We start from the raw sequence: 22,895 nt of genomic DNA on the forward strand, positions 1-22,895 counted from the left end.
ACTTATTTTGTTTCGAATCAAAATAAAAGTCAAAATCAAATAGCCTACCAATCAGCCCCCGGTGTGAGAATAGATGAGGGTAAATGAAGTGAAAAACTTATGCATTCCAATTCTGATAAACTCATTTTCATAATTTTTTTAGCATTTTACAATAAATATGACAGTCTGAAAGTACTTAAATCGTAAATTCACTAAAGTACGGGGACATCACTGAAAATCTTTGGGCTATTGTTTACTTTTCTCCGCGCCACAAAACAAAACAACAAAAGCGAAGAGAGAGACAAAGTGACGCTCACTGATTCACTGTGAGCTCTTTCATTTCAAATCTCCTCTCTCTCTCAACTTTCCTAATATATATATATCTCCTCTCTCTCTCTGGCTTCACCATTCCATTCCCCAACCATTTTTTAGGGTTTGGATTAGGGCTTTTGTATGTTTACAAGAAGCAATGGAATCAGACGATTATAAGAGGAAGGAGAGCATAGCTCTGGTGGTAATCGTAGTGCTCGCTTCACTCGCCATCGCTTCGTTGCTCGTCGCCTTCAGCTACTACTGCTACATACGCAACAAAGTCGCCAAGCGCTTAAAGAACCACAAAAGTGAGTCTCTCTCTCTATATATATGTATGTATAACAATCTGATTAGTATTTTTTTTTTTTTTTTTTTTTTTTCTGAATTCCTGATACGCGAGATTTGGTGCGTCGAAACCCTAAAAATTAGCTAACATCCTTTTGTCTCGTTCACCTGTTGTTTGGTTGCTGAGATTTTTTTGAGGAAAATAAGGTCTCTTGTTTTGATGCATAATCTTTGTTTTTGATTGGTTAATTTACACTTGAATAAGGCTTAGGTTGAGTGAAGCTGGGTATACTGAAAAATGTCAGACTTAAAATTCGTTATTTCTGGCCATTTCCTTGGTTCTGTCTGAAAACAATTAGTGGTTTTCTATGTTTAAAATTCCATTTTGCTTGGTTGTTTAGTCACAATTAAGTGTTGTTTGTTTTACTGTGTCTCAGTTGAAGAATAGTTTCGTAGTCACATATATATATTCTCTAAATTTCTTGTAATGTTTTTAGAAGCCAGAGGAGTAATTTATTGACCTTTTGATGCTTTCTTTTTCTGAAGGGTTTGATTATGAGGATAAAGGTAGCACTTTTTTGAATATTCAAGTTGCTACTGAGAAAGGGCTACGGTTCTTCACCTTTAAGCAGCTACATTCGGCCACTGGTGGTTTTGGCAAATCTAATGTGATTGGACACGGTGGGTTTGGGTTAGTGTACCGAGGAGTTCTACAAGATGGGAGGAAGGTTGCAGTCAAGTTGATGGATCGAGCTGGAAAGCAGGGAGAAGAGGAATTTAAAGTAGAGGTTCGATCTCTCTAAAGTCTAAACATCTTCTATATGAAATGTGTCGGATGGGATTGCGTTTTCTTCTTATTGATTGGTTGGTTTTATTGAATAATTAGGTAGAACTGTTGAGTCGACTCTGTTCACCATACCTGCTGGCATTGATAGGCTACTGTTCAGATGATAACCATAAATTGTTGGTTTATGACTTCATGGCTAATGGTGGTCTGCAGGAGCATTTGTATCCCATCAGTGGTAAGTGGGTTCTAAAATTTTAAATCATTGTTCCCTGGAAAATGGGCCTGATTAGACGCATGGTAATTAGTAAGATTACACAATTATTTTGTCATTCCAGAACAGGTAGATTATATTATAAATAGGAATTGATTGTGTCACTAAGTTGTCATGAATCAATAAGCATTTATTTATTTATTATTATTATTTTTATTTGTGGATAAGAATCAATAAGCGGTTATGAGAATGGACCACTCCAAAAACCAGATATGGTGAAAAGACGGGGACAGACAACAAAATCAAAGTTGTTAATTTATGAAGTTAGGGTTCAGAAGAAAAACATTGATTATGTTAATGAGGAACTAGAAAGCCTCGGGTCTATACGGCTTCCTTGAAATGTATTGTCTGGAGTGGTTCTTTTTATTTATTTATTTCTTAAATTTTTTTGAATTAGTAGTTTTTAATCCTGTTTTGAAGAGAAGGTGTTTCAAGTCAATGTCTACTATATTAATTGGAATTCGTTATGTGTCAATAATTGGGGTTGTAGAGAAGTGTGGCGGATTAGGACAGAGGGTGAAAGAAGGTTATGATGTGGGAAAAAATGGTTCGATCATGTCCTGATTACTGACACAGATACTTATGCTGACCAGTTTAGTACATATGTTAACTGATAATCTGAAATCAGCAACTAATACTTAAATTTTGGACTTGTCCAGTCTTTGGGCAGCTTGTGTCAATGCATGATTCAGACTTTTAGTACTCCCTCCGTCCCAAATTAAACGTCCCTTTTAGGTAAACTAACTTTTTAAGGGGATGAGTGTTAGTATTTTTTTATTATAGTGGTAGAGAATGAATTGCCAAAATATCCATAGTGGGTCCACATCGATGTGATTGCTTACTTTTATAAGTTGAATGCAAGAAGTTTAAATTGGTAATGTTACAAAAAATAGTACTTTGACTTTTCAAATGAGACATTTATTTTGGGACAACAAATTTTTTTGGCTTCGAACAGTTGAAAAAGAATCATTTAGGGCCATTAAAAATGGAAAGACCTAGAAGGGCTCTCGCTCAACGGATCAAAGATAGGCCGGGGATAACAGGCTGATGACAGTAATTCGAATCTAGGCCTCACCTCTCTCCGCCATCGAGACATTATGTCTCTTTCTTTTTTTTTTTAGTTTCTTTGAGTCGCTGCCCTTTCTGAGAACTACCACAGGTGTCAGCTGGAGGTCCCCTTCTCATCTATATGAATGGTCTAGGGGGAGGCATACTTGGAGCAATCCAATGTGACTATCCTATAATCTGAATTGGTTGATACAAGCTTCTCAATACTAACTCAAAGCGTTGGCCTTATTCACGGCGGCCGCAGGAAAGGGGCTGAGTAACTGAGGAAAGCAAAACTTCCATTCCATTTATCCCAATTGCAATATTGTAAACATGCTGTGGAATTAGGCTGATGTGTCTGCTGGCGTGGCTGATTTCTTCTGCTCTTTCAATTGAACTTTAGCCAACTAGAGCGGATCCACAATTGAACTAGTTAGTGTCCCTCGGTCAAAGAGGAGATTTCTGAATCTAATGATTAACGCTTTTCACACTAAGGATATTAGGACATAAGGTCCTCTTAGCACTCGAACTAGGGAACGCAACAAGCGTAAGACAGTTCATCGACAAACTCCCCAGAGGCCTAACGGACTGGTTGAGAGGAGGCCCCCTCCAGGTAATTTTTAGGGCCTAACATCCAACAAAATATCTCAGACACTTCCACCACTGAGTAAGGGGGCGATCTTCTATTTCAAAATCTTGTGTTTCTGATTTGGAGGGACTTTCCGTGCACTAGGAGCTTATAAAAAAGTGTCCAGTGTGGCGCGAAGCACTCTATTGTATCTATTGTTCTATTGTAAGGGGTATGCATGGCTTCGGCAAACTTATTTTACAGAGACTTATTAACAAAAGAATCTTCATAGGATAGTGAGCGACTGGCGAATGGGGCTCTGCGTTGCTGGGGCTTATTTACTTCCTCTCCTTAAGAGTTGGACATTTTTTCTTGGGACAGAGGGAGTAGTATTCTGTCTAATATTGGCATGGTTTCCTCTAAAGTATTCATGCTATTTATTAATTACCATATGCCAGAAAAAATGTTAATGTAACTTATAGCCAACATCTAAGTGGAGAAGAAAACGAACTTGGCGTAGAATTTTAAAGTAATGAGGTAAATCAGAAGTCTAGAAAGCAGGTGACTCTATCACCTGGCCCTGTAATTTTTGAAAAGCCAAGTTACGAAGGGTTTCCTGGAGACATATCGTTGCAAAACATGGTAGATCTAAAGATCCAGGCTGTAGGCTGTTTGTAAGTGGCTGAAGCATTGAGAATGGCAACACCTCTTTGGTCAGCCCAAGATTAGGTAATGTCAATCTGCGGGTTTTAAAACAAGAGGAAGAAGCAGGTGTGGGATTGATGTTCAATAGAATGCTTAATGAAGCAAACAATAATCTGAACTCAACAAGGCTTTTCCCAACTATTTGTAGTTGGATACGTAAATGCTTTTCATTATTCCATTACTCAGTCAACCCACTTGCTATATTTTTCCTTACCATCTCAATCAAATGTTAATTTTAGTTTAACCCCCTCCCTTCTCCTTTATCCTTGATATAGACCGTTACTATTCCTTATTGGTGCATTTATTGGTCTTTTCTCTACGTGATCAAATTATTTAAATTGTATTTCGTGCATTTTATCTCCAAAATTTTTCACTTCAATTGTTTCACAAATGTGTTTATTTTTATTTTTATCCTTTCTTATCTTACCATGCATTCTTCTGCCTATTGAAACCAACAATATGTTGTAATGTAGCTATGTTAGCTAATTGATGGGTGCAATGGGTGCAAGTTGCAATAGAGAAAAGTTTTGGATGGTATCATTTCGGACTCTCAAAATGCTTTTGTAGGAGGCCGTCAGATTTTGGATTCAGTCCTTATTGCTAGTGAGTGTGTGGACTACAGATTGCGTAGTGGGGTCCCGGGTGTTCTTTGTAAGTTGGACATTGAGAAAGCGTATGACCATGTGAGTTGGAGCTTTCTTCTGTACTTGATGGAGAGGATGGGGTTCGGTGTTAGGTGGAGGAGATGGATTCAGTTTTGTATTTCCAGTGCTCGCTTTTCGGTCCTTGTTAATGGTGCTCCTACCGGTTTTTTCTCTAGCCCAAGGGGCTTGAGACAGGGGGATCCTCTCTCCCCCTTCTTGTTCTTGCTTGTGATGGAGGCCCTTAGTAGATTGATGCGAAGGGCTGCTAATTTGGGTCTTGTGAGAGGCTTTCGGGTATGCAGGGATGCTGCTTCTCAGTTGGAGATCTTTCATTTGATGTTTGCTGATGATACTCTGGTTCTCTGTGATGTGAATGTGTCCCAGATTAGATATCTGAGATGTGTCTGGATTTGGTTCCAAGTCGTCTCCGGCCTTAAGGTGAATGTGGGCAAGAGCGTTTTGGTGCCGGTTGGGGAGGTTCCTGAGATTGAGACTTTTGCTGACATCCTTGGATGTCGCACTGGTGCTTTTCCCATTTCTTTCTTAGGTTTGCCTCTGGGAGCTCCTTCGAGGTGTGTGGGGATTTGGGATCCAGTTGTGGATAGATTTGAGAAAAGGTTGGCAGGTTGGAAGAAGCAGTATCTTTCCAAGGGCAGCAGGGTCACTCTGATTAAGAGTACCCTCTCTAGCCTTCCCACTTATTTTATCTCTCTCTTTTAGATTCCATCTTCAGTTGCGGAGAGGATTGAGAGGTTGCAGCGTAATTTTCTGTGGGGGGGCAGAGGTGAAGAGTTTAAGTTCCATTTGGTGAGATGGGATCAGGTATGCAGGCTTATTCGGAATGGTGGGCTGGGTCTTCGTAGATTGGTGCCCTTTGATAAGGCCCTTCTTGGAAAATGGTTGTGGAGGTTTGGTGTGGAGAGACATTGGCTTTGGAGGAGGGTTGTGCCTTGTCGTTTTGGAGAGATGAGAGGAGGGTGGAGCTCTTTGGAAGTTAGAAATCCTCGGGGGGTGGGAGTTTGGAAATTTATTCGGAAGGGTTGGGATGATTTTTCCAAGCACATTCGGTTTCGTCTTAGAGATGGGAGGAGGATTTGTTCTTGGGAGGATGTGTGGTGTGGTGTGGTGATGCTCCTCTTGCTCTTGCCTTTCCTCAGCTTTACAGGATTGCTTCGGATAGGCAGGCCTTGGTGGTTAACTGTTATCATCTTGATAATGGGAGACTGGTTTGGGATGTTCGATTCGGGCGTGCCTTTTAGGATTGGGAGATTGATGAGGCAATTCGTCTCTTGGAGTTGTTATATCACCAGAGGATTGTGGTGGAGGATTCGGATTGTTGGTATTGGGTCGCAAACTCCAAGGGGCGTTTTGAGGTGAGGTCTTTCTTCAAGTGCCTCTCTTTTGATCCTGGAGTTCGTTTTCCTTGGAAGTCTGTTTGGTGTTCTAAGGCTCCTCTCAAAGTGGCTTTCTTTGTGTGGACTTCGGTTCTGGGTAGGATCTTAATCCAGGATAATTTGAGAAGGAGAAGCCAGGTGGTGGTCAATCGTTGTTATATGTGTCTTCGTGATGAGGAATCTGTGGATCACCTTCTTATTCATTGCTCTTTGGCTAGAGTGTTGGGATTTGATGCTTGGCTTATTTGGGTTTTATTGGGTTATGCCAGGATCTACTAGAGAGTTGATTGAGATGTGGAGAGGTTGCCATGTGGGGGCTCTCAGTCAGGATGCGTGGAGAGCTACGCCACTTTGTGTGTGGTGGTGTATTTGGCTTGAAAGGAATAGGAGATACTTTGAAGGAAAGGTGATGTCGATTTCAGTGCTTAAATTCTCGATTATTTCAACTCTTTTTTGTTGGGTTTTAGGGAGAGATCATAGATCGTTGGGGGAAATTGTTGATTTTTTGGCTTCTATGAAGGCTTGAGTCCTTTGTGCTCTTTTGTATTTCCTTGGGTTTCGCTCCCCTCTTGAGCGTCTTTTAATAATATTCTTTTATTTATCAAAAAAAAAAAAAGTTGCAATAGAGAAGATGATGATGGTGCTGTTGGGATTGTTGCAGAGTACCATTGTTCTGAAATGAATTTGTAACAGCTACACTGTGGGCCTTGTGGCCATTGAAGATTTTCCAGATTGACTATTCTTGAACTCATCTTTGCTATTATTTGTTTCAATATGCTCTTCAAGAAGTCTTGAGTTGAAGTTTTTATTGCAATCCCATATCTGATAAATTTGTCTAGTGTAATGCATCATGTATGTTTATCTCTAGCCTTGCTTGTTAGGATCAATGTAGGATTGAGAGCCATCTTATATAGAGTAAACCAAATGGATTTCATGTGATGATATATGCCATTTAACGTCACTTAAATTTGCTTTCATCATAAATGTTCTATAAGAATTAACTCGGGTGATATAGTTTTTTTCTTTTGTTGTATAGTTGAATATTTATTTGGCCCCCATTCGATGGTGTTTCTTTCCATTGCCAGTATCAGGTAATTTGTTGTCTGGTTCAACAGTGGGATATCTTCTATGCAGGAAATTTAGGTTTAACTGTTATAAATACAATCACGAATTGTTAGCTCATTGTGGTCGAACTTTTGAGTTAGATGTTAAAAGACACTGCTAGAGTCCTTTAGAGGTTAACAGAAGCAAGAGGTTTAGCTTTGTGACTCAAATGAGCTCCTTTTTCCAACAGAAAAGTCTCTGCTTGACTTGGGTTGGCTGGAAAAAGTTTCAGGCAGCAAGTTTAAGTTGGTTTATTTTTCTGATATTATCACCTGTCAGGCGAGCAGACTCTTCTTTTGGATGATCTTTTAAAGCTTCAATATGTTCTGGTAACTTGATCAGAATTTCTTCTTGCCACTCGTTGAGATAGAGATGATGGGAACTCATTTTGGCTCATCTGGTGTTGGCCAAAATTTCAAGCCTTGCATGCAAAATCTGCAATCATCTTATAAACTAAAACATCAAACCTGTGTTCTTTCAAGTACCTGTTGTGGGCACAACCTTAATCAATTGATCAAATGTGAGTTTGTCGCAGTCTATATGCATGTCTGGATCCTAGAAGGCATTTTTGGTTTGCTGGTAAATTTTCTTGCAGTTGAGCAGTCTTTTTGGTATAAATTATGTAGTTTGTGTTCTCCTTCTTGTATCTCGACTTCATGGTCGCTTAAATAATTTTTATAACAGTTTTTGTACTTACTATATTAATGTTTTGGTTTGTCTGTATCTGCAGGTTCCAAGTCTGTTTCTTCAAAGTTGGACTGGGAAACCCGGTTGAGAATAGCTTTGGAAGCAGCAAAGGGTTTGGAATATCTCCATGAACGTGTCAACCCTCCAGTGATTCACAGAGATTTTAAGAGCAGTAACATCCTGTTGGACAAAAATTTTCACGCAAAAGTTTCTGATTTTGGATTGGCTAAGCTTGGATCTGACAAAGCTGGTGGACATGTTTCCACCAGAGTACTAGGCACCCAGGGATATGTTGCCCCTGAGTAAGAACCCGTGAAATCTTTGCGTCCATCTATGATGCACCTGACATGTGGGAATGGGCTGTCGTACTGGTGTTGGACACGTGCCCGACACCTCTGTAGAGGTGTCCTATTTTTTTAATTTTTATTTTCATGTCGAACATGGGCCACGGAAAAATGACACGCCGGCAACATGCATAGGAGACAGGTTCAGTTTTTTTTTTTTGAAAAAAAATAGAGGATAAAGAGATATATAGATGTGTGTGGTTGAATGTATTCATAGAAATACAGATTGAGGGAGATAAAGAGGCTAAGTGATGGAGGAAATGAGAGACTCGGTCCAGGAGGAGAGAGAACTTCCATTTTCAGACTTTTTGCCCTTTTCGACTGGTGAAAAGTTTCTAAAATAGGCTGGTTGTTTGCGATCAATTCCTCCTCTCTGTCATCTTGTTCCCTAAAGATAACGGGGATGCTGCGTAAAAAAAGATAATAACAAACCCTAGGGGGAGAGAGAAGTGATAAGATTGCAGTCTTATCTTTTTGAACCCGTTTGGTTATAAGAATAACAATTCCACTTTTAGATACAAATATATACCACTTCCTTTTTTTGTTTATATTTTAAAGGTATTTGGGCCTATATTTTTTAAGAGAATAATGGGCCTAAAGTTATGTATGTTAAATGTAAATTAGAAATTGAGTAAAAAAAAATATATATATGTGTATATATATGTATATGCATATATATGTATATGTATATATATTATTATTTTATTGCCATATCCTTGTGTCGGTGTCCTATTTTTTTGAAATCTGTCATATCACCATGTCCGTGTCCATGTCGTGTAGTACCCGTGTCCGTGCTTCATAGGCGTCCATCATATAGAGGGTTCTTTATTCTTTATTAATTGTTGGATTTATTTCTCTCTCCAACAAATTATTCACCATTGCAAATTTTATTACTTTATGTTGAACTTTGGTTGGTCCCCTGTACAGGTATGCGTTAACTGGGCATCTGACAACAAAATCAGATGTTTATAGTTATGGAGTTGTCCTTCTGGAGTTGCTTACTGGCAGAGTTCCAGTTGATATGAAGAGAGCTCCTGGAGAAGGTGTTCTTGTATCTTGGGTGGGTTTTCTCATCTCCTTTCTGCAATTGATTTTACATTGATAATTCCATTTTATAACATGATAGGAATTCTCTTAGTTGTTAAGGTCCACCCCATCTGTTGACATAATCTATTTTTCCTTTTCTTCTTTCTTTCTTATTTTCCTTTGCTTTCTTACACTTTCTCATTTCTACTGCTGGTTTGTGCAAAAGGCTTTGCCCTGCCTCACGGATAGGGAGAAGGTTGTACAAATTATGGATCCAGCATTAGAGGGTCAATACTCAATGAAGGACGTTATTCAGGTGGCTGCTATTGCTGCAATGTGTGTGCAACCAGAGGCAGATTACAGGCCATTGATGGCAGATGTTGTGCAGTCACTGGTGCCACTGGTGAAATATAACAGACCATCTTCGAAAGTAGGTAGCTGCTCTAGCTTTCATGCTACCCAGTCTCCCAAGGCATAGGACCTCTGGTGAAGTGTGTGAAACCAGTCAAAGCCAGTAATATATGCTTCCTTGCTAACTTATGTTTTGTGCACACTATCATTTAGGGTTTTTGGTCTTAGGTCATTGGTTTTGGTGAAGAAACTAGTTTGTTGTAGTAGTAATAGGCTTCTGGTGGAGACGATTTTGTACGCTTGCCAAACTTGCATCTGATGAAAATTTTGATTTATCCAACTAGCCTCGACCGTAGAAGCCACCAATGTCGAAAATACTGTAGAACTGGTTGATTTGTTAGATGTAATGTAAACTGGTTCAAATATTCACAAACTTTAATGCTGTATTTTCAGGGGAATTGTGGCCTGGCAATTTTTAGAGTTTATTCCTATATTTCAACTTTAATGAACAAAGGTTGTGATTTCTCTTGCTTGCCCATGCGCATTTGAACCAAATCATTGCTTCATCTGTCACGTCTTCAATTTGTTACTAAATGTTTTATTTTTCCTGGCAAATTAGTTCTGGGCCTGCTTGAGATTTTCAAAATTTTGAGAGGCCCTAGATGAATTTTCAAATGCAAAGCCCGAATGTTTAGGGCTCGTTCTAAAAGAGAAAAGAAGAGTAAAGTGTGTTTGATTTCGATAGGCCAACCGTCTATGCCCATGGCCTGGCCTGAATTAGGGGGTGGGGGGGACTCGATCACGGGCTGATGGGTACACCCCGTTCAGGGAGTTAGATACTTTACCAACTAGGCCACTGTAATTATATGTTGCACAAGCCTTTTTTGTATTTTTAGTATGATTAATAAGTATATTTATTGAGATGGGTTATTCCTATTCCTTATTTTTGGTTTGAACTACCAAGTGATTACTAATCCATGTACCTATTATATTTATTTTTTTAACCATTTCATTCCACGTGAATTCATCCTCAGGTATGGGTCTAACACGTGTTTCAATTTTAATTATCAAGGTGCTATTAAATTTGAACACATAGAATTTACTTTGAAACCTTATTAACCACCATATCTTCAAAGAAAACTAAAGTCCCTAAAAATTATGTAACATTAATATTTAAATTCTTCAATAATGGACTGTCGCCAATACCACTTAAATTTACTTTCTCTTATTACTAATATGATCTACTTCTAATTTTTTCCTTCACATGATTATTAATCATATTTTTTCTAGTCGGTCCATCTATCTTACAATGTGTTGATTATTAATCATATTTAAACTACATGAAAGTTCTCCTTTTTATTTTTTATTTTATTTTTTTTTTAACATTTTGTCCCATATAATGCAACTAGCCTTGTAACTGTCCATAGAAATTTCTTTTAGGCTGTATTTGGCCACAATTTTAATTCCAATACTCCAATTTTATATAGCCAAATATAACAATTCTTTAGATATTCCTTTGTCATAGGGGTGGGATTTGGGAGAGTTGAGCCGGCCAAGAGATTAGCCCATGTCAAAATCAAAGTTCTAACACCTTAGCGTGCGCTAAGTACAAGTTTCAAGAAACGTATCTCATCTTAGCCCATGCTATATCGCACGAGTTTCTTAAGTTACCCAAATTCTAATAACCTATTAATAAATAAACATTACAATAAAATAAAATATTAAAATGTATGACCACATAGATTTGACATGAAATAAATTTTCTCATATCATGTAACAAAAATGTAACGACCCAGCTCCTCATGGATCCGGATCATTAAACGGGTCCTTACCCAACCCAGAATCATCCAAGGGTATTATGGTCCTTTCACGTTAAATTTATATATAACAGTCCAACGAGGACGAGATAGTCATTCGTCACAATTCTATTATTTTGAGACTTCAGGGGTATAATAGTCATTTACTTATATCACATAATAATTAAGATAAAGTCCGGGCAATATAGTCCTTTCCGTGGTTAAAATATAATTATTGAGTTTTATTGGGTCATAAAATAAATACTCGTAACTTTAAATAAATGAATAATTAGGGAAACCAAATAAAAAATTTATGGAACAAGAATCGGTCGACGTGTACACATTATACGTCGACTGGTTTGGGTCACGCACAATGATTGGCTCACTGCCAAGATACCGGTTGACGTGTGGTATTCACGTGGACTGGTTTGGGACATGTATAGTGAAAAACTCACTGTCAGGATACCGGTCGACATGTGGGAAGCTACACGTCGGCTGGTTCATGCCATACGTCGACCGGTTCATGCTATACGTCGACTAGTTTTGGGTTATCCACACTCGCAATTCCCACTGTCCCATGTACACCAACTTTAATAACCAATCACCTAATTACCACCATTGCACGTGTACGTATTTATATACAATTCAAAACCCAATACGATAACAATATTGGTAATAAATATTTTGAATGATACATAACACGTTCCAAGAAAATGCACCAATGATTTTGTGAGATTGTATTTAATTGTATCCCCAAATACAAGTCCAATACATCATTTAAAGACCGAATTACAAAAGTCTCATTTTATGCAAAGAATTAAATACAAGAGTAAGGCCTCCATGGCCAAAATTTACATAGCTTTGGTATAAAAAAAATGAAGTCCTATCTACATTGATATCCATGGATGTACATCAATTACCGGCTCATCTCAAGTCCCTGAAAAATGTTAATATTGATAGGGTGAACTCAACAGCTCAGTAGAGTAAAGCCTAAATCACATTCCTAAAAATCCTGTGAGCCACAACCAGAGAATGGGATTCAAAGAAAAGGGATCATGGGATTAAATCACTTTAACATTCATGAAATTCATAATTTACATTTAAGTTATCATATCAAACATCCAAATATACAAATTGATAACATAGATTATACTTTCACATTTTCTCATAGAAAAGTGGCATGTTTGGCACAAATACAAGAAACCATCATTTTCTCATCCTTCAACAATTAAATCATCACAATCTATGCTTAACATCTTAACCAAAATTTTTTTTAAAAATAAGCATGCTTCACAACCTTAAAATTATCATGCAAGGAGACATATAGAAACTCACTAAAACTATAGGAATTTGTAAGTTAGACTCCCCCCTACCTCAAGATAGAAACTCAAGCTCCAAGCTCCAAGCTCCCAACTCAAATCCCTCCCAAAGCTTGAAACATCAGTACCAAGATGTAGCCCTTGCAATGGTCTACAATTTGCCAACAATGGCTTAAACCAAATCCTCTCTAGCATGAACAAATTTTAGAGAGAAGGAGAGAGATATAGAGAGAGAAAGAAGAAAATAGAGGAAGAGAGCTTGTGGGTTGGTCCAAAAATGAGGAGAAGAAAGAAAGAAATGGGCCAAAAGGAGACACCTCATTGTCTCTAGAATTCTCTAGGCTATTCCATGAGTCAAAATGACAACAATGCCCCTTGAACTTCTTTGTAACTTTAACCTTGCCATAAAATACCTCCTTCCATAAAATACCACTAATACAACATACATAAATGTATAAATATACACATACACATATGAAATGCCGAAAACGCCTCTCACTTAAAGTGAGAAAACTGGGAGAAGTTCCCGAGTCCGGAAATCGTGCCGACCTCCAAAAATTCTAAAAATGACACCGTCGCTTCTAATTAACTTAAAATGATTAAAAATACACTTCTAAAACCCTCGACTCAATAATTGACCAAAACGCCCCTCGGAACCCGCATGGCATGTAAAACGAGGCAAGGATTAAAATAATCTAGAGAAATCAAATAAATTCCAGAATTTAGAAAATAGAAAGAAAAAAAATCGGTAATGTTACAAAAATAAACCAAATTATGTGTAGTATGACAGTATTGCAATAATTTTAACTTGTAATAAAAGAAAAATCATTCATTCAGAGTTTCACACACTAAGTTTTCTATAAACGAACTATGAGAATAATAGCAGCAAACACCGATTAATATTTTCTTTGAGACTTTGTATGATTAAAATTTGTGGGAGTTAGTAGAATATATTCTTATTAGCATTTGGAAAGAGCTCAAAATTTTATATTATTTATTATTTTGTTTCCCCAATTAAAATTTAATTATTATAATTTTTTACTTTAAATTTTTAAGTTTGTTGAATATCCATGATGATACTCTGAACAATCTAATTTTAACTTTATTTTACACAAATGATGTATAACCTTAAAAATATAAAAAGATATAAACTATTTTTATATATAAGGATCTTTAGGTTGTTCAGGGTAGTAAAATATTTGTCCAAATCCCACCTAAAATAAATTTGGGCTCTAAAGTATAAACTTAATCCCATCCATTGTCTCAAATTTTATGGGTTAACAAGGGTTAACATTCATTAAATCCGTTTATAACAAAATTTAGATGATGAGTTGGGAAGAAGATATTAGGTGCGCATGCATAATGCCAATTGAGACATTTTGTCAATATTTTTTACTCATAGGCCAGGACAAATTTTATGGATTAACAAGGGTTAACATTCATTAAATCCATTTAGTAGAAAACAGAGTTATTCTACATATAAAAATGTTCGGGAAAAATATAACGTTGTGCCTAGTTACGTACATAACCAATAACATGGTATTATTAGCGTACCCAATTAACAACTCTCATGACATTTGATGCGGCCAGTAAAGGTTATGAATCTAATTTGGTTAAAAGAGAAAAAAGAAAAAACTTATATGTTCTATAAGAATAATAATAGTAAGACGGATGCAAACCGAACAAGTTAAAAATTTCTAAGATATTGCAAAACAATTATTCATAAACCATGAAGCTACTTGCTTGAGGGGAAGAAAAAAATAAAAATAAAAAAATAAAAACAATACTATTAAGTTACAGCATTTATGACTAACTTCAACCCAACATCAAATGTTGTACCATACTACGTAAGACATTACTTCATAATTAAAGAAGAAACCAGAACTACTTGCAGCCAAGTGGTTTTATTCAGGGCCTCATTAAATTCTCAAGAATTATGTTTTTGATATTCTTGAGCCTAATTAAGGCATCTTTCATATTAACCCTCTCCTCAGGTAAATCTGATGTGCATTCCAGAGCCAATTTCAAGATAGAAGACAAACAATTTTGAATGGCAGTAACGTTATCTTCCCCTTCACTCACTAAATTAGCATCCACAACATCCATCATTGCACTTGGAAAACACTCCGATATCCAACTCTTCAAACTCACTTCTCCCATGAATAAATCACCCGTGGGTTTCTTTCTTGTAAATGTTTCCATCACCACGATTCCATAACTATATACATCGCCTGCAACAGACACTATTCCGGCTGACCCGTACTCTGCCACATCACTACTCATGGTCAACTCAACAAAGAAATAACACATTATGAATCTTATATTATTGGACTATCATTATTTATAACGAGTGAGCATATAAATGCAAAGAAAATAATAAGATTGAAACAAAGTTTTTATATGTCTTTGTTGTTTTTCTCTGTAGATATGTGATTGATAGGGAGATGAAATATTGCCGTATATAACATTAAAGAAGGAATTAAGTTTACCTGGTGCCATATACCCAATGGTGCCCAAGGTCTTTGTGTGTGTGATTGACTTCTTCTCTGTCAAGAGCTTTGCTATTCCAAAGTCAGCTATGTGCGCCACCATGTCTTCACCTAATAGGATGTTGCTCGGCTTCAGGTCACAGTGCACAACTGGGGTTGAATAACCATGATGCATATACTCTAAGGCAGATGCCACATCTATCATAATGTCTAACCTCTGCACAATATTCAAAAAGTAGTTGTGAGAGTAAAGCCACTTTTCAAGGTTCTAGTTAGGCATGTATTCAAGCACCAATTGAAATCAAGGTTAGAGCAACCACTGATAATCTTGACAAGATTTCGGTGACGAATGTTGTGAATTACTTCGCACTCTGCATCAAAACTCTTGAATGCTCTTTGCAGCTCCAAATCAAAGACCTTTACAGCAGCTATCATCCCATCAGAGAATGTCCCCTTGTATACTGTGCCAATGCTTCCCTTCCCAATCAAATTGCCTTCACTAAAATGGTTTGTTGCATAAAGAATCTCATGATATGAAATTCTTCTGTGTTATACTAATTGGTGGATCAACTTGAACTAGAATTTGCTTCTTTTTGTTTCTAAATTGTAGCCACCAAATTAAGAGAGCTACTCCAACCACCACTAAATCAACAACTGATGGTACAATGAAGTTTAGTGTAACGACCCTAAACTAAAACCATTTATACAAAAATTTCGGCATGACCTCCCCTAAAAGTGGTCATTCAACAACCTGTCCCAATACACAAAACAAAAAAATATACTCCAGCATCCCATTCATTACACCTCAACATAGTTCCTCTCATGGTAGAACATGCACATACCAATTAATCCAAATTATCATAATTACAGTCCCAAAATACATGGTTAAGATCTAAAGTCCATGTCTTACAACGTTACATGATACAATTACATGGAAATATATACCATGATTCCATTAGTTTCATTTACATTAAACAAAACATAAGTTCGTTCTTAAATTACAAGGCCATGAATACTAACTTAGTTACATTTCCACAACTATGAATATACGTAGAATGGTCAAAATACAAAATAGCAAACAACCTTCTAACAACTTTCAAGTTTGCGGAGGATTGTCATCCGCCGTTTCTTTGCCATGACCTGAAAAAAATAATAAGTATGCAGGGTGAGCTATATGCTCAGTAGGTGACACTTAAGACACGCATCTTGTGTTCCCGTGAATCCAAACATAGAATAGGTCAATGGGAATGGGGATCATACAATATCGGGATAATACAACATTCCAATCAAACTCAAGTACAAACAATGCAATGCCATGAAATGCGAATGCATGCCGATGTCGCTCCCCGTTTTCACATTTAAAATCCATCTCTTTCAAACTGTTAATATAACTCGCCCTTTGGTGACCCCGCAGCTACACGAGAGGAGGATTGGCTAGTGTCCCTAACCCTTGGTAACCCCGCGGCGTCATTATGGGGCCCAGCTAGCTCAACCACGCTAGGGCGACTCCCTAGTCCCCTCTAGGCTATATTAACACTCCGGCCCTTTGGTACCCCCATGGCGACCGGGTTTTCCAAAAACACTTTCATCAAAATACTTTTCCCCAAAACTCCCTATTTTCATTTCAAAAACAATCTTCCCAATCATGTCTCATGGTATGCATGTACATCATGTTCTTAATGCCATGGAAGTGAAGGCTTTCACATTATCCAATTGTGCATACATTACAAGTACTCTAGGGAAATTACACATGCCATCCCATATCATTCTAGCATGTTTTACAACAATATAAGCATGGTAAATCAATTTATCAGACAAGGAAATTAGTCAAATAAACATGTTCTCATACAACTCAAGTTACACATTTAATCATAACCTCACATATAACACTTACATCATCTTTAATACAATTAATTCAAAAATAAGCATGCTTTTCAACAATTTAGGAGGTATAATTCACAAAAGAGCAAGAACATCATGAGTTAAGGGCCCCTACCTCAAGATTGTACAAAACCCTTAAAATGGGTCTTGAAATTCAAACTCCAAGAAGGGCACCAAATCTGGAATTGTTCGTATGGATGTGTAGAGCTCGTCGTGGGCTTCGTTTTGCCTCAAACGGCACCTAAATCCGCCAAGAAATGAGGGAGAAATCAAGCTTAATTGTGTAGAAGAAAAAAAAAGAAAAGCAAGCGGGCAGAGAGGGAGTAAACCGAGAGAGAAGAAGAAAAAAAAAATAGTGGGTCTGTAATGACCCATTACCCATTCCATAGACTTAAAATTGGAGTGGGTCCCACCTTTTTTTTTTTTTTTTTTTTTCTTTTTCTTTTACTTTTAAATTGCACCACACACAGACATTACATTCTCCCCAACTTTAAAAGATTTCGTCCCCGAAATCAAGACATACCTGGAGAAGAAAACTCTGGATACTTGGAGCGAACCTCCTATTCGAGCTCCCAAGTAGCCTCCTCGACTCCGTGGTGTCTCCAAAGGACTTTTACCATTGGTATCGTGTTGTTCCTCAACACCTTTTGTTGTGTGTCAAGAATCTGAACTGGTCCTTCCTCGTAGGAAACATCCTCATCAATGTCTACATCAACCCAACTCAAAATATGAGATGGATCTGGCTCGTACTTCAGTAACATCGATACATGGAAAACACTGTGGACCCTATCCAACTGTGGTGGCAAAGCAAGTCTGTAGGCAACCTCTCCTACACGGTCCAAAATCTCAAATGGTCCAATGAATAGTGGAGACAACTTGCCACTTTTCCCGAATCTCATCAATCCCTTCCGTGGAGAAACCCAAAGAAAAACGTGGTCTCCCACCTCAAAGGATAACGACCGTCTCCGCTTATCCGCATAACTCTTCTGTCGGCTCTGAGCTGTAAGTAACCTCTGTCTTATCAACTTAATATTCTCAGTAGTCTCGAGTACAATGTCAGGTCCTAAGGCGGCTGTCTCGCCTACCTCAGTCCAACAAACAGGAGACCTACAAGGTCTACCATACAACGCCTCAAATGGAGCCATCTGAATACTCGCCTGATAACTGTTGTTGTAGGCAAATTCAATAAGTGGAAAGTGATCCTCCCAACTACCACCCAAGTCAATCACACATGCCTGAAACATATCCTCCAAAATCTGGATAGTACGCTCCGACTGACCGTCAGTCTGTGGATGGAATGCCGTACTTAGGTGCAACGCTGAGCCAAACGCTGCTTGAAGTCCTTCCCAAACCTTCGAAGTGAACTTAGCATCCCTATCTAAAACAATGGTTACTGGAATTCCATGCAACCTTACAATCTCCTTCAAATAAAGAACACCAAACTTCTCTGTATCATCTGTTGCCTTAATAGGCAAAAAGTGAGCTGTCTTGGTCAATCTATCAATGATAACCCATACGGACTCATTGCCCCTTCGTGACCTTGGAAGACCTGTCACAAAATCCATAGCAATATGCTCCCATTTCCATTGCGCTATAGGTAATGGCTGCAACAAACCGGCTGGTCTTTGATGCTCGGCCTTCACCTGCTGACAGGTAAGGCATCTAGCCACAAACTGTGCAACATCTTTTTTCATCCCGTTCCACCAATACTGACGTCTTAAATTGTGATACATCTTGGTACCACCTGGATGAACTGCAAAGCGAGAAGTGTGAAACTCCCGTAAGACGTCCTCATGACAAACAGTAGGAACCACCAACAAACCCCTGAACCGTAGACCCCCATCTGTATACAAAGCCCAATCTTTCACTGTCTCACCACTGGAGATCAAAGCGTGAATGGCATCTAAATCCAGGTCCTGTCTCTGTGACTCAATCACTCGTATAATAAGAGTAGGCTGAGCCATAAGACTAAACAAGAATGCCGACTCGCTGTCAACATCATCATCAAAACAATACAATCCCATCTCTGCCAAATCCTTAAGCATCTTCCACTTCCGAATAACCAGGCAGGCTAAAGTTCCACGAGATTTTCGGCTTAAGGCATCTGCTACCACATTTGCCTTGCCCGGATGATACTGCAAGTCAAAATTATAATCTTCCAAGAATTCAACCCATCTTCTCTGTGTATTGTTTAAGTCCTTTTGGGAGAAAATGTACTTGAGACTTTCATGATCCGAGTACACCTCGAATCTCTCACCATACAAGTAGTGTCTCCAACACTTCAAAGCAAACACAATTGTCGCCAACTCCAAATCATGAGTAGGGTAGTTGTACTCGTGAGTCTTCAACTGTCGAGACCCATAAGCCACTACTCTACCATCCTGCATCAACACACACCCTAAACCATCACGTGAAGCATCACAATAAATCACATAACACAAGCCACGCTCAGGTATCACCAACACTGGAGCCGTAGTCAATCTTGTCAATTCCTGGAAAGATGACTCACAGGCTTCATTCCATGCAAACTTAATCCCTTTTCGGGTTAAACGGGTCATAGACGCTGCCAAACGGGAGAAATCTTTCACAAATCTCCGGTAGTAACCCGCTAGACCAAGAAAACTACGGATCTCAAACACATTCTTGGGTTGCTCCCAATTCAAAACAGCTTAGGATACTTGTTCTTGATGGTGGCGCGATTCAACTTCCGATAATCGATGCACAACCTCAAAGAACCGTCTTTCTTCTTAGTAAACAAGACCGGTGCGTCCCATGGTGACACACTCGGTCGGATGAAACCTTTCATCCTCAAATCATCAAGCTATCTTTTTAATTCCTCCAGTTCAACTGGTGCCATACGATACGGTGCCATAGAAATCGGCGCGGTACCTGGCATTAACTCAATAGAGAACTCCACTTCTCGGTGTGGAGGCAACTCTGTCAAATCCTCCGGAAACACATCCAGAAAATCACGAACAACTATAGGATAATATTCTTCCACAATATCATCCTCTTCGGCTATAAGGGTAGCCAAAAAGTAATCACCACGACTCCGTCCACGAATTCCATAAAATAATGAAATGTGAGAATCACTCCGATCTCCCACGAAAAAGAAACAGTCTCCCTCGGGAGTACAAACTGTAACCTTTCCTCTGAAACAGTCGATCGTGGCATGAAAAGAAGCTAACCAATCCATCCCGTGAGTGACATCAAAGCTAGTCATTTCTAGGAGGATAAGGTCAAACACAAAAGTCCGCCCGGCTATCACAATGGAACAGTCCCTCACGACTCGGCTCAAAGACATTGAAACTCCAACTGGCGTATCAACACATAACGCCCGATCCATAAAACTGACCTCTAACCCTGATGCAAGTGCAAATGATGATGAAATGAAATAATGAGATACACCAGAATCAAACAAAACACGGGCCCAAGAACCAAACACTGGAAATATACCTCGGAGAACTGAAGATCCAGGAGATGCATCAGTCGGTGCAAGGGCAAAGACACGCCCCTACTGTGCCTGTGCCTGTGAACTACTAATCTGAACACCAGACTGTTGTGCCGACACAGTAGGAGTATCCCTCCTAGCTGGTCGTGAACCCTGAGAAGATAAGGCAGGCTGTGGTGGTGGCGGCGGTGGTCTGAAACCTGATTGAACCGTAGCCGACTGTAACGGCCTCTGTCTTGGCCTTTTGCCACTAGTGGTGCCTGCTCCCTGACTCGGACAGTCCCGAATCAAATGACCCTGCTGGCCACACCTATAACAAGCCTTCGGAGCTGAAGAAACTGAAGTTAATCTCATGGGACAACTGGACTTGTAATGCCCAGGCTGCTGACATTGAAAGCAAACAACTGCACTCCTATCAGACCCAGCTAGCAACGGAGTGGTAGGAGCAGATCGTACAGACTGCTGTCCCTGAAACTGAGATAGACCGCCCCTGTTCCTTTTCCAAGAAGATCCTTCTGAAGATGGCCCTGCACCCCTCTTTTGCTTCAACTGCTCTCTTCTTGCATCTTTCTCTTTATTATCAGCTTCCAGAATCAAAGCCCTTTCCACTGCTTCAGAGTAAACCTTAATGAACTGTGCCGTGATCAACGGCCTCATCCGATCATTAGGACCAGAAACAAACTTCCGAGTCTTGTTAACTTCATCTCTCACCATTTCTGAAGCAAAGCGACAAAGTGAAGTGAACTTGTTTTCATATTCTGCCACTGACATGCTCCCTTGGATAAGGTTATGAAACTGGTCTTATAACTCCCATCTTTTGGAAAGTGGAAAGTACTTTTCATAAAATAATTCCTTGAACTTATCCCAACTCATCTCTTCTATCTTGTATCGGCTCGTAACCGACTTCCACCATAATTTAGCATCCTTAGCAAACTTATAAGTAGCTAGGATGATCTTCAAATGATCCTCTGTCACATCCATAGAAGTCAATTGAGTCCCAACTTGCTCCATGTAGTCATCTGCTATTATTGGATCCGCACCGCCCTCAAACATAACCGGCATCAGCTGAGAAAACCCCTTAATAATCTTGAGACGCTTCTGAGCTGGTGTCTCCTCAACTTGAACTGTAGGTTGTGGTGCCGACTGCGACTGAGCAGCAATCGTTGCCCTCACGACATTTTGCAACAAACGATTAAACTCCAGTGCCACAGAACCTTCACCCACTTCTACGGGTGCTTCAACATTATCCCTCCTTGTGGGGACAGCTCTCGAGGGAATCAAGTCCCTAAGAAGTGTGTCCTCATCATTTAGCTCCTCCGGATTGGAGCTGGAGCTCTCACCAACATCACCCCTAGTCGGTCTAGGGCCAACTTCCCTGATTTTCTCACGCCGTGACATCGTTCTATAAAACAAAGGAAACAATTCAATAACAATAACACTAAGGTCCAACCGTGAACAACCCAACGCAAAAACATACTGTACAAACATTTAGCATGTAATACTATGCAATGAACATATTAATGTAAGCATATAAACACATAAACACGTAAGTAAGTAAGCAGTTAAGCATGCTTTTTCACATAGCAAAACACTTTTCCAAACAAGGAAATAACAATGCAAATGACTTCCCAGACAACCCTAGGCAAGCCTCTACCCGTCGTCCTAATGGTATTCGAACCATCGCTCTGATACCAAATTTGTAACGACCCTAAACTAAAACCATTTATACAAAAATTTCGGCATGACCTCCCCTAAAAGTGGTCCTTCAACAACCTGTCCCAATACACAAAACAAAAAAATATACTCCAGCATCCCATTCATTACACCTCAACATAGTTCCTCTCATGGTAGAACATGCACACACCAATTAATCCAAATTATCATAATTACAGTCCCAAAATACATGGTTAAGATCTAAAGTCCATGTCTTACAATGTTACATGATACAATTACATGGAAATATATACCATGATTCCATTAGTTTCATTTACATTAAACAAAAGATAAGTTCGTTCTTAAATTACAAGGCCATGAATACTAACTTAGTTACATTTCCACAACTATGAATATACATAGAATGGTCAAAATACAAAATAGCAAACAACCTTCTAACAACTTTCAAGTTTGCGGAGGATTGTCATCCGCTGTTTTCTTGCCATGACCTGAAAAAAATAATAAGTATGCAGGGTGAGCTATATGCTCAGTAGGTGACACTTAAGACACGTATCTTGTGTTCCCGTGAATCCAAACATAGAATAGGTCAATGGGAATGGGGATCATACAATATCGGGATAATACAACATTCCAATCAAACTCAAGTACAAACAATGCAATGCCATGAAATGCGAATGCATGCCGATGTTGCTCCCCGTTTTCACATTTAAAATCCATCTCTTTCAAACTGTTAATATAACCCACCCTTTGGTGACCCCGCAGCGACACGAGAGGAGGATTG

General features: G+C 38.9%; 1 protein-coding gene across 1 annotated transcript; it reads left to right on the forward strand.

The window, feature by feature from the left end:
• Positions 1-276: 276 nt before the first annotated feature.
• LOC132308968 (probable serine/threonine-protein kinase PBL7) lies at positions 277-10,036 on the forward strand. The gene is made up of 6 exons (XM_059807284.1): positions 277-599; positions 1,123-1,364; positions 1,463-1,598; positions 7,827-8,085; positions 9,055-9,187; positions 9,380-10,036. Exons 1-6 carry the CDS (start codon positions 449-451, stop codon positions 9,629-9,631), a joined length of 1,173 nt encoding a protein of 390 aa, XP_059663267.1. The 5' UTR covers positions 277-448; the 3' UTR covers positions 9,632-10,036.
• The last annotated feature ends 12,859 nt before the right edge of the window (positions 10,037-22,895 follow it).

Source organism: Cornus florida, unplaced genomic scaffold, assembly GCF_030987335.1.
Source record: "Cornus florida cultivar Cherokee Brave unplaced genomic scaffold, ASM3098733v1 CherokeeBrave_3.0.0_Hap2_Chr05, whole genome shotgun sequence".
NCBI lineage: Eukaryota > Viridiplantae > Streptophyta > Magnoliopsida > Cornales > Cornaceae > Cornus > Cornus florida.

Coding starts and splice junctions, on each gene's coding strand:
- LOC132308968 (XM_059807284.1), top strand. CDS start 449: ATGGAATCAGACGATTATAAGAGGAAGGAGAGCATAGCTCTGGTGGTA. Junction 600..1,122: donor GCGCTTAAAGAACCACAAAA/GTGAGTCTCTCT, acceptor CTTTTTCTGAAG/GGTTTGATTATGAGGATAAA. Junction 9,188..9,379: donor AAGGTGTTCTTGTATCTTGG/GTGGGTTTTCTC, acceptor TTTGTGCAAAAG/GCTTTGCCCTGCCTCACGGA.